General features: G+C 38.9%; 1 protein-coding gene across 6 annotated transcripts in view; it reads left to right on the forward strand.

Moving 5' to 3' along the window:
• LOC101168565 (disks large homolog 2) overlaps window positions 1-12,200 on the forward strand; it is a 53,084-nt gene that overhangs the window by 11,114 nt on the left and 29,770 nt on the right. For all 6 annotated transcript variants that reach the window (XM_020708844.2, XM_020708842.2, XM_020708843.2 and 3 more), the window contains exons 2-7: window positions 858-1,022; window positions 5,975-6,028; window positions 8,002-8,052; window positions 9,081-9,205; window positions 10,772-10,941; window positions 11,260-11,396. In XM_020708844.2, coding sequence (XP_020564503.1) covers window positions 858-1,022; window positions 5,975-6,028; window positions 8,002-8,052; window positions 9,081-9,205; window positions 10,772-10,941; window positions 11,260-11,396 — 702 coding nt within the window. The remainder of the gene's footprint in view (window positions 1-857; window positions 1,023-5,974; window positions 6,029-8,001; window positions 8,053-9,080; window positions 9,206-10,771; window positions 10,942-11,259; window positions 11,397-12,200) is intronic.

Below are 12,200 nucleotides of genomic sequence, written 5' to 3' on the forward strand. Positions count from 1 at the left end.
GACCCGTCTTTATAGGAGGCAGGGGTCTAACATCTAACATAAAAGAAATCTGCTTGCTAATATGTAGGGAGTTTTATTTGATATGTTGGATACTTCAAGCTGGCATGAAATTGTATTTGCATGTCACATTTCAATTGACCATTTACCACAGTTTGTGTTGTCTGTTACGATATGCCTGTCGCACAGGGTTAGTCACAAGCATGAGTCAAATCACAATGATGTTTAATGCAAGTTAAGAAAATGTACTAAGTTAATCGCCAACAATTTGGACAGAAAAACTCAAATGAATAGCAGTAAATACAAATGCTTTTCAGTATCTCCGCATTCGACGCACAAGAAAAGGGTCAGAAAAGTCAGGAGCTCGGTTAAAAATCTTAAATATTTACTGAGCAAGTTATTTCTTAAAGTCTATGACAGGACAAAAGGAAGTGAACAGAGCAAAGATAAATAATAAAGTGAATAATACAATAATGATTTTCTGAAAATAGCACATTGTAGTTTAAATGAACTTTTTAAAAATTATAATCTGACTTGTAACTTTCTGGAAAATATTATTTATAAAACAAAATAAATTCTTTGTTGTATTGTTAACTTAAATTATTAAAAATTTCCATTATTAATAGTAATGATTATGTAGTTCTAGTATTAATATTAGAAGTATACACTTTCCAAATAATACTACTTTCATCACAGCAAGTGATCAGATAAAATGTACAGCCCAATAATAAGTCGATATGGGTTAGTGTTTTTTTGCCTGAGATTTATTGTGTCAAATTCAAAGCAAGGGTATTTTATGCGTTACCAGCATTGAGATCCTATTTTTTGTTCTTCTCCCTTCTCTCCCTTTGTATTCATAGCAACTCCACTGCCAAGAAGAGGACCCTCTTAGTCCTGGTCAGGGGTTTCCAGGACTCATCAACGAGTCGCACGCTCCAGAGCTTGTGCACGTTTCAGAGAAAAGTCTCTCTGAGATTGAGAATGTTCACGGATACGTGTCCCACTCACACATCTCCCCTCTCAAGGTCAGAACTCACTCTAAATCTGTCTTTTTTATTGTACTGTACAATCACTGTAGAGACACTGCTCTCTATCCTGCTATCATCCTGCTAAGAAGGTTTCCCACACATAAGTTATCCTTTTTATTCATCGTCTTTGTAGTTTCGGGGCAGATAAAACAAGTTTGAACATGTGCGCTTTAATGCGCCTTCATGCATCTTGGCTTTGTTTTTCTTTAATCAATGAGATGCCAGAGTGGATTTCTAGGTTTCAGCTCTAAAGGCTTTGTTTGCTCATATCTGCAAAATAACAGCTCCACAAACGCGTTAAAGATTTTTGTATGTGAAACCGAAGGCACAGATCACAGGCCTGCATATTCAGTGTACATAGTCAAACAGTAAAATAAAGAGATCTAAAAACCGTTTTTACTCACATGAATTTTATCACTACAACAGTTAATATCACTAAAAAAGAGAGAAAAAGGAAACCTACAAATCCATCAAATCCCAATCTTCCAAATACTGAGCAGACACAATGCAGTGGAGAACTGTGGAGTGGAACGCCTCCTTTCCAAAGTCCCACTCCGATCATCCTTTGATCTATTTCAAAAGGGTTGCCAGTGGACCTTTAATTAATATGATGTTGTTTTTAGGCAAAATCAAAAAGCCTGTATTGTTTCTAGAACAGGGTTTCTGCAGAACGGCAGTACTTCATTTAAAATAATGACCGTTCAGGGGTTGACATAGCCCAGAAATTTGCACTGGCCCACAGGGCCAGTAGTTTTTGAAACTTACTGGCCCTGCCTGAAAGTTACTGGCCCGACACCGCGCATAGCGGGACCCGCCGCTCCGCAGGTGCTTGCAACTTTAGGGGGGTCCGGGGGCATCCCCCCCCCGGAAACTTTTAATATGGTGCAATTTGGTGCATTCTGGTGACATCACTTATTACTACACTTTTCAATGACTGAAAATAGACCATATCAAACTTAAATCTGCTCTAGTCTGTTTCAGATGTTTTGAAGAGAGCACTGCAGTGTAGTAGGTAACACTAGTTCAGAAGTTTTCATGGTGCTTCTAATGGCAAATATCGCAATAAATCATAAACCTTAAATGTGTTAAAACAATCTAATGGCAGCTTGAACCATTTAACGAATCAAATAAATCCCTTAATGCATTTGACCAATCGGATGGACGCCTTCACATTGTTGACCAATCAGATGGAGCCCTGTTATGTTAGATGTTTGTAACCTATGTCAACGTGGGTCATTTGGAGTATAATTTTTAAACTGGGAATGGTTATTTGGTTATTTTGCTGTTTGTTTATATACCGCAAATTATATCGTTATCGCAATTTTAATCTCTGATATCGCATATCGCGAGTTTTCCTCATATTGTGCAGGTCTAACTGAGATCATTCAGCTAACTAGAAATACTTACTGCTTACAGTGTTGTAAAGAAAAACAAAATTAAGTAGTTTAACATTCTACTGCATTTGAGTCTGAGATTCAGGTATTTGGAGTTGCCTTTAATTCTTTGACATTCAGCTTAAAGCTTAGTGCATACAGTTTCATCTTCAATGCATTCATTAAATATCTTGCTGTCCATACTACTAATTATACCCACTACTCCATCCAACATATTCCTATCTATTCCTGCCATGTCTTCCACATCTCTGACATGCTTCAGTCTCTCTTCAGTGACGGTGTCGGATTTATAATCAAATGTAATAATAACCCACTGGCTTGTGCCTTCGTTGTTGCTGTTTAACATTGTTTTGTATTGAATTGTTACATTCAATAAAGTTTGAAAAAAAAAAGTAGTGAGCGTGTGCCGCGTGGTGCTCGGCAGTGAAAGCCGCGCGCGCGCAGGCGGGAGAGAAGGAGAAGTGATCAAAGGTTTCCCATAGAAACCCTTGAAGTCTGAACACAGGACTAGCAGAAAAACTAAACTATGAAGACGAGGTAAATCTACACGTTTTCGCAAAATTTACTTTATTGAAAAAGGTGAAGAATGTATAAACCGTTAGATATTTTAGTGGCCCGAGCGGACAAGTGAAAAGTAAAGTCTTGTGGTCCGCACTGCTCGAAAAACAGGACCGGGCCAGCGGACAAATGGCTATGTCGAGCCCTGCCGTTGTAGAGGTGCAACCCTTCTGTTTACATGATCTCCTGCTAGCTTACAGCCCCTCACACCCCCAACCAATCAAAAATTATACAGTGGAGGACAAAATTGTTGGTACCCTTCAGTTAAAGAAAGATAGTCCACAATGCTCACTGAAATGACTTGAAACGTTAAAAAGTAACAATAAATTAAAATTTATTGAAAATTAAATAATCAAAATTAGTCATTAATTTTGAGTTGTTGATTAACAGAATTATTTAAAAAAACAAACTAATGAAATAGGGCTGGACAAAAATGATGGTGCCTCCAGAAAAGACTGAGAACTAATTGCCCAGGGGGTCATGATGAACTCAGGTATGTCCTTTAATTGACATCACAGCTGTATTCAAACCCATAATCAGTCAGTCTGCCTATTTAAAGGGAGACAAAGAGTCATGTTGCTGTTTGGTGAAAAGGTGTGAACCACACTGAACATGGACAACAGAAAGCGAAGGAGAGAATTGTCCCAGGAAATTAGAAACAAAATTATAGACAAACATCGTACAGGTAAAGGCTATAAAACCATCTCTAAGCAGCTTGAAGTTCCTGTGACGACAGTGGCACACATTATTCAGAAGACCACGGGAATGTAGCCAACCGCCCTGGACGTGGCCAGAAGAGGAAAATTGATGACAAATTGAGGAGACGGATAGTTCAAACTGTATCCAAAGAGCCCAGAACAACCTCCAAATACATTAAAGGTGAACTCCTAGATCAAGGTACATCAGTGTCAGATCGCACCATTCGTCGTTGTTTGAGCCAAAGTGGACTTCATGGGAGACGACCAAGCAGGACACCACTGTTGAAAGGAAACCATAAAAAAGCGAGACTGGAATTTGCACAAATGCATGTTGACAAACCACAAAGCTTCTGGGAAAATGTCCTTTGAACAGATGGGACAAAACTGATGCTTTTTGGTAAGGCACATCAGCTCTATGTTTGTAGACTCAAAAATGAAGCATACAATGAAAAGAACACTGTCCCTACTGTGAAACATGGAGGAGGCTCAGTTCTGTTTTGGGGCTGTTCTGCTTTGCTGCATCTGCCACAGGGTGCCTTGGAGTTGTGCAAGGTAAAATGAAATCTCTAGATTGTCAAGACATTCTGGATAGAAATGTGCTGCCTAGTGTCAGAAAGCTTGGCATGAGTCGCAGGTCATGGGTCTTCCAACAGGACAACGATCCAAAACACACAGCCAAAAAACCCCCAAGAATGGCTCAGAGAAAAGCGTTAGACTATTCTGAAGTGGCCTTCTATGAGCCCAGATTTGAATCCCATTGAACATCTGTGGAAGGAGCTGAAACATGTCATTTAGAGAAGACACCAGTCAAACCTGAGACAACTGGAGCAGTTTGCTCATGAGGAGTGGGCCAAAATACCTGTGGACAGGTGCAGAAGGCTCATTGACAAATACAGAAACAGTTTAATTGCAGTGATTGCCTCAAAAGGTTGTGCAACAAAGTATTAAGTTATGGGTACCATCATTTTTGTCCAGCCCTATTTCATTAGGTTTTTTTTTTTTAAATAATTATTTTAATCAACAACTCAAAAGTAATGCTGGATTTTGATTATTTAATTGTCAATAAATTTTAATTTATTTTTACTTTTAATCGTTTCAAGTCATTTCAGTGAGCATTGTGGACTTTCTTTCTTTAACTGAGGGTTACCAACAATGTTGTCCTCCACTGTAGCTCTGCAGAAACAGGAGTTTTCTACATAACAAAACTTCATCTTGATACACGCCTTAAGCTGAAAAATCCTACTTTGCTTTTGTTATTTCTTGAAAAAAGTTCTCCAAACTGCTTAGTCTTCTCCATACAGTTTTAAGTGTATTAATATTCTTTAAAAAGAAAATGTACATTAAAAGAATTGGTGGATGGGGGTACTTTCCTGATACTGTTGTTTACATGGCAGTATTGCCGTCAACTGCTAAATATACAAAGGTTGTCTGATGATATGGTACAAAAAATAGTCACGTACAAGTTCAATCGTATGAACGTAATTCTAATGTGTGACCACAAAAAAGTCAACAAACAAAACTCTTATTTAAGGCCACAAAAATGGTAAAATTGTACAAAGGAAATACTAATGTGTTGTTTCTACTTTACTTTAATAAGACAATATAACATTGGACAGTACATTCTGAGATAAGCCTGCTTTATGACTTGGACTGAATGTCTCGCATTACACTACCATAAACCACGGCAACATTTGTGCCCACCCAAAACATTCATTACAGACACATTCCTTAAACAACTCAGAATCTTAGTTTTTCTGGGAGTCCCTCCTTTTTATCATCAGCCACTGTGCCAGGTTACATCAGCTCTACTTTGATAGAAGTTAATTAAGGAGGCTTCACGTTGAGATTCTCCACCATTTACACCAATGTTTCTGTACATGCATGATGCAAATGTCTTTTTAAAGCATAAACATATAGAGTTACAGTTGATTTTCATCATATTTTAAGTCAAGCTACCAGTCAGAATGTAAAGGGAAGATAGGTGGTTACAGAAAGAGCTTGAGAACAGAGGAGAATGACAGAAACACATTGTTTTTAAAAAGACATACTATGACCATGAAACATGAACCCAAAGACTTCAGTAGATCTAAGAGGAGGCAGGTGAGTGAAAACCAAATAAAGCTATGTTTGAACAAAATAGGGAAAACCAATAAATAAGTGCAATTAACGCAACCAAAATCCCAGATACATTCTCAATTTTAAATTTCCTTTTTGATTGATCTGCAGAAGTTGCTTCCCATGCTCTTATATTTTTGTATCAACAACCACAGCAACTGCGGTGTTTCTGTCTCTCTTACAGGCCAGCCCAGCTCCAATAATTGTCAACACAGAAAACTTGGAGGCACTTCCTACTGTGAGTGTGTTTCCACAACACTTTAATCTCTTCAGGCGCTCAGCCAACGCCTCCATTTGATGGAAACAAAGTCCCAAACAGTAGAAATGTAACTACAAATTAAGTGAGGTCACTTTTGTAAGATATTTTTTTTTTACTGTTTAGACTTCAGTGGTCACGCTGTGTTTATTAACAAAGTTCAGGGCTGCTGTCGAAATACCAGGTTTTTTTTTTTCTCTTGGGATGAGTCTCTAATATTAAAGACAAGAAAATACCGTAATTTCCGGATTATAAGCCGCTACTTTTGTCACACGCTTTCAACCCTGCGGCTTATTCAATGATGCGGCTAATTTATGCATTTAGTTCTTTCTATTTTTTTAATGCCTTTTTTCTAACGACCGCAAGGGGCGCTCGAGCAGAAAGGGTAAGAATGAGCCTGGGGGAATACGGTATACAGTAATCCCCCGCCCATTCGCGGTTTAATATTCACGCCCTGCCCATTCGCGGGTGGCCGCAGATGACGTGACGTCACAAGCGTGAGGCGCAGAACAGCGCTCATTCCGGAATTTTGAAAAACTCTGTACTTTACTGTAAAGTATTGTTTACCCGTTTAAAATGCCATCCAAACACCTTGCATCATCTCCAGCTTCTGGAAATGAACCCAAACGGCAGATAAAGGTTCTGACTCTGCAGAGGCTCTGGCTCTGGGAGTTTTAAAACAGCGTCAATTATTCGTGGATTTTAGTTATTCGCGGGGGGGGGGGGGGGGGGACGTAACCCCCGCGAATACGCGAATACGTGAATGTGTCAAGGAAGACGCAAGTTTAATGTAAATTCTTGCTTTGTGAATGAATAGCAAGAACAGACCCTCATCATGGAAAATGCAAGAAGAAAAGCAATCGTTAAAAACAGTGTGAAAAAATCCACCATCACCGACGGGTTTGGAAAAGCCGGTCTGCTGTGTGACGGAGAGGACAGTGCAAGCTCAGGAGTGAATTTATCTCAGGATGAGAGTGACACTGATAGCCACAACAAAGAAGAGACCGAGAGAGAGTGTGGCGAAGAATATCTGACGCTATTCCAATCCGACACTGAGGAGGAAGACTTCCATGGTTTCAGTGCACAGGAGGAAGATGAAGAAAGCTCTCAGTGACTTTTACGTTTATGTTCTTTAAAACAGCCCTGTTAGTGCTGTGTTACGGAGTGTCACTGTTGTGGAAGAAAACTTCTGGCGCACGCGCTGCGCAGCGCTTGCCTCTGTGCAGAGGTGCTTGCCTATCAGTTACTGCTGCTCTCAGTGACTTTTTTTTTCTTTTTTTCTCAGTGACTTTTACCAGTATGTTTTTTAAACTACCCCTGTTAGTGCTCTTACTACATATTGCTGCCGTGTTACTGCCGCTCACAGGCACTGTTTGGAAAGAAAAACTTAGGTATATTATTAAAACTTTGAAAACTCTTTCTGTGTACCGTTTTTCTTTGTAAATATATCATGTGTTGAACCTTTCCTGCGATTGTTTTTTTTTCTTTCTGACGGTGGTCAGAAATTGCAGGGGAGATCCTCTCCGCTAAAGGCGGATCTTCCTTCGGTTGTTCACTTCCCTGTTCGGACCCTCAGAGCCTCCAGAGCGGGTTAATAAAGAATTATTCATCTTCTTCTGGTGGAAACCTTCTTTTATTACAGTTCTCCTTCACTCTGTCTATCAAACATGAACGCGCACCCCCAACACACTTCCGCTGCACGCGTTCCCTCCTTTTTCTTACACACAGGCGTGGTTTCAGCACATACACATCCTCATTCTACAGCACATGTTTCAATGTGGGCACATGCGGCTTGTAGACAGGTGCGGCTTATGTATGTACAAAATGGTTTATCCTTTAAACATGTAATGGGTGCCGCTTCTAATCAGGTGCGCTCTATAGTCCGGAAATTACGGTAATTCAAGTTTTGCCATATGCTGTATGTCAGTCCTGATTGTCTTTCCTTCTTTTGTCAGGTCAATGGCATAGAAACACAGTATGATTTTGAAGAGATCACTTTAGAAAGGGTGAGTATTTCAGATTCACAGTTTCTCATGAAGAAATTTCCAAGAACACAAGAACGGGAAGACATCCCAAGTCACTCGTGAATAATTCTGTATACATTTTTCAAGCTAATATTGTAAACAGGTGTTTAGACCATCTCAGTATTAATCAACCAATGATCAATTTCCTTTTATTTATCTTACCTTGTGGAAAAGGTGGATGAAGTTTAAATTTTCCATTGCATCTTTATGGAAAACTCTTTCAAAAAAGTTGCTGTTACTTTGAGACCTTTCCAGCAATATCATGTTTTCCCCTGTCGACTTCGAGATTCAGCAACAATTTAGACCCAACAGGAACACCATCAATAGGTCTTAAGGGTGCTGCAGGGCCACACAAGGAGACAATCACACTCACTTGCATTAAAGCACCAATTCACACAGTGTATTATTGCAAAATTTAAGAACAATCAAACTGGGCAAAAGTTAAACCATTCATTATAATCCTGTTTGGTCCAAATAGGACCAATAAGGCCAGCCCTTTTAAACTGCATGTTAATATTTGCCAAAGTTAGCAACATTTGACATCAAAGATGTTTCAGTGAAATTCCTGTACTGAGCAAGCAGCAGCTGACTGTAAGGAGAAAAACTCTTTAAGGATGGATGAATCCAAGCAAGAATTTAATTCATGGATTTGCAGTTGAAAACCTGGACCCCAGACTTTGGCTGCAAATTAGCCCAACAATTTACAACTTCCTCTTGATTTCTAAGAGGAGCTGACTCTGATTGGTTAAATTCTGTTTTCTTTGTTTTTTTGGTGAGTTTATTTAATTATTAGTTTATATACAACTTACACTGCTTCACAAAATAGCTCTTTGGCCCATTTGAGATATCTGGATTCTTATGTAAATGCTGGAGATTCATATGCAGGTTAAGTAGATCAACTAATATTTGCAGTTTTACGCTTAGGGTTTTCTCTGTTTGATCACTTTTGACACGTATAATTCAGCTTCTGCAGCAAAGTTGTTGTAATTACTAAGCGTTTGTATCTGCAGAGTAACTCAGGGCTGGGCTTCAGCATAGCCGGAGGGACTGACAACCCCCACTTTGGGGAAGACCCTGGCATCTACATAACCAAGATCATCCCCGGTGGAGCTGCAGCTGAGGATGGACGCCTCAAGTCAGTCTTGCTCATTTCTCTGTCAACATTACGTGCAGCACATGTTTTATCACATGTTGGTCCATGTGGGCTGGTGTTTTGTTCAAAGCATATGTATGTGAGAAATGTTTCCAAAACTTAAAAAAAAAAAATTTCCATCAATAATTGTGTCATGTACAGCCTGCAGCCTGTAAAAGAATACACTAAAAGGCAGAGAGTTATGGCTCAGAATCACAACACAATGAGGAGCAAAGTACATAAATAAATGCAAGATAATTATTATTATTATTATTATTTTTACTTCTAACTGTCCAACAGCTGAGCAAACAGATGAGAGCTGAAGGCCTCTTGTGTTGGACATATTTCACTGTTACAACAGGGGTTATGAATCTTCTGACAAACCAGAGGCATATCTGAAAAAAACCTTTTGTAATTTAGCCTAAGCTTTATTCATCTTAATTATATTTATAACATGTTATAATGTTAGGGTAGAAGATGTCCATGATAGAGTGAGGTGGAAAACGATGATTCGCTGTGGCGACCCCTGATGGGAAAAGCCGAAAGAGAAAGAAGAATTATATTTATAACAGATTTTTGTTGGACCGGACGGAAAAGAAAAGGAAGGAAGAAGAGGGGGGGATAGGAGGGTGACTATGGGGGGGGGGGGGGTAAAACCATGAAGCAGCATAAAGCAACAAGTTGCTGGATGGTTATAATCATTACAGTCAGGTTCAGATGTAATAGAAGGCTAAAAGGGGCGGGGCCTGTACACAATACAACTAACGATCACACACATATTTATGCATTCAGACCAACACACATGAAACATTTAATTCAGTTACGCAAACTATTTGAACACAAGAGCATGGGAAGGAGCCTCTTCTAAAAGCTCAAAGATTGTTACAGATTCCATCAGTCTTTATTGGAGCAGCATCCTTAGACCCGGTTTATACTCCATAGCGATTTGTAATCGCTCAAGTTATATTGGTCGCAAGGCCATCGGAATAGAATCGCCCCAATCACTGCAAGATGTGACACAAGCTGATGACATCATCCATGACTGTAATTTTACACCTGTAGAACAGTCGCATATGGCGCCATTAACCTAAACTTATTAAGAGCGTTTAAAAGACGCTACGGTGGAACAAACTTTAAAATTTTAAGTAAAAAAAAATAAATAGAATCTTTGAGATCTCTTTATATCACTATAAATAAAATACCTCTGAAACGCTGGAAACAATCGCATCATAAGGCTTAAAATGTATAAACGCCTATTAGAAATTGATCAGTTATCATGGACAGTCCCCAGCAAAACCAGCCAACCTTGGTATGAACTAGACTGGATGATTGTGGTAGGTTTGCGATGCAATTGATGCAATGGCCAATCGCTATGAGATATAAACCGGTCTTTAACTTAAAGTAAACGTGTATAAAACGAGTCAACAAAAATGATGCAATGACACACAGTATAACAAGTGTGTTTACAAGCTTTTGTTTCTATTTATTTTATACACAATTACAGTTAGACCTCTAAATAAGATGTTCTCAGTCATGGTTGCTTTGTAACATATGACGCTGCTGTTGCAGAGTAAATGACTGCATCCTTCGGGTGAACGACGCAGACGTAGCCATCGTGTCCCACGGCAAAGCCGTAGAGGCTCTGAAGGTTGCAGGTTCTGTGGTGCATCTGTACGTACGTCGACGCAGGCCGGCTCCAGAAACTGTCGTCGAGATCAAAATCACCAAAGGGCCGAAAGGTGAGTTCATTCATAAAAACTGAATTTCTTATAATAATAATGAAGTAAAGACACTCTTTTTGTCTAATTACAACACTTTAAAGAGAAAATTTGATTTAAGGAAATAGTAAATATTTAAAGAAACATCAATATTAACTACTTGTAACTTTTTACAGTTAGCCTCTTTTTTACTCCCCTAACTTCCCTTATATACAAGCTTTGATTATTTAATTTTGACAAAAAAAATTAACATGCACCTTCAGCATTTCCTGTATGCAGTGAGACACATCATGGTTGCTAAAACTAACAATCTGTCCTCATGTGTACAACTGCGCACAGGACTTGGTTTCAGTATTGCAGGGGGAGTTGGAAACCAACACCTCCCTGGAGACAACAGCATATTTATCACCAAAATCATCGACGGGGGGGCGGCACAGAAAGATGGCCGTCTGCATGTTGGCGACAGGTTATTGATGGTGAGCAATGTGACTTTTTTTTTTCTTTATGACATTAAAACAGCTGTACTTAGTCTTTGTGCATCCCAGAAAAAGTTCAACCCTCTGGTTATAAAAAGAAGAATAAAACTACAGTCTGAACAAAAACCTATAAAAGGTTGTTGAAAGACAGGTAGATTTTTAAGTTGCAGATAGACTGCAGTCAAAAGCTTCAAACAACATCAGGGATAAGACCGTCTTTGGATTGTTGGATATTTTTAAAGACTCAAGTTTAAATGCAGCGACATCAGACTCTCCTGCTGCAAAAAATAAATAATTGGATGGTGAAAAACAGACAATCTCATCCAAATCTTTCTTTGTCTGACTCAGATATTCCTTTTGGATGGTCTTTTATTGATAAAATTGAGCACAAAAAATTAAGAGAAAACCAGTTATGAGATTAGCTAATTTAATACAGGATCAAATACAAACATTTAGGCTATACAGATCAATAGTTTACCACTAACCTGCAAGTCCAATGTCTGCAATGCCTCTTAATGCTTTAGTCACAATTAGTGATGGGCTGATATAATTTCTTCCAGCCAATACTGATAACTGATATTTCCCCTGCAACTGCGGCTGATAGCCAATATTTGGCGATACCAATACTTAGGTGTCTACAGTAACACAAAGTTTAGATTTCCTTTTTGTTTCTTTATTATAAATGCACAAATTTTCTTAGACTGGACAATCACACTGTACTTGACCTTTTTAACATACAGCAAAGGTTCTCATGGGAATAAGTATCACCTTAATACTTTCATATACAGTAAATAGATCTGAAAG

The sequence above is a fragment of the Oryzias latipes genome, chromosome 14, assembly GCF_002234675.1.
Source record: "Oryzias latipes chromosome 14, ASM223467v1".
NCBI lineage: Eukaryota > Metazoa > Chordata > Actinopteri > Beloniformes > Adrianichthyidae > Oryzias > Oryzias latipes.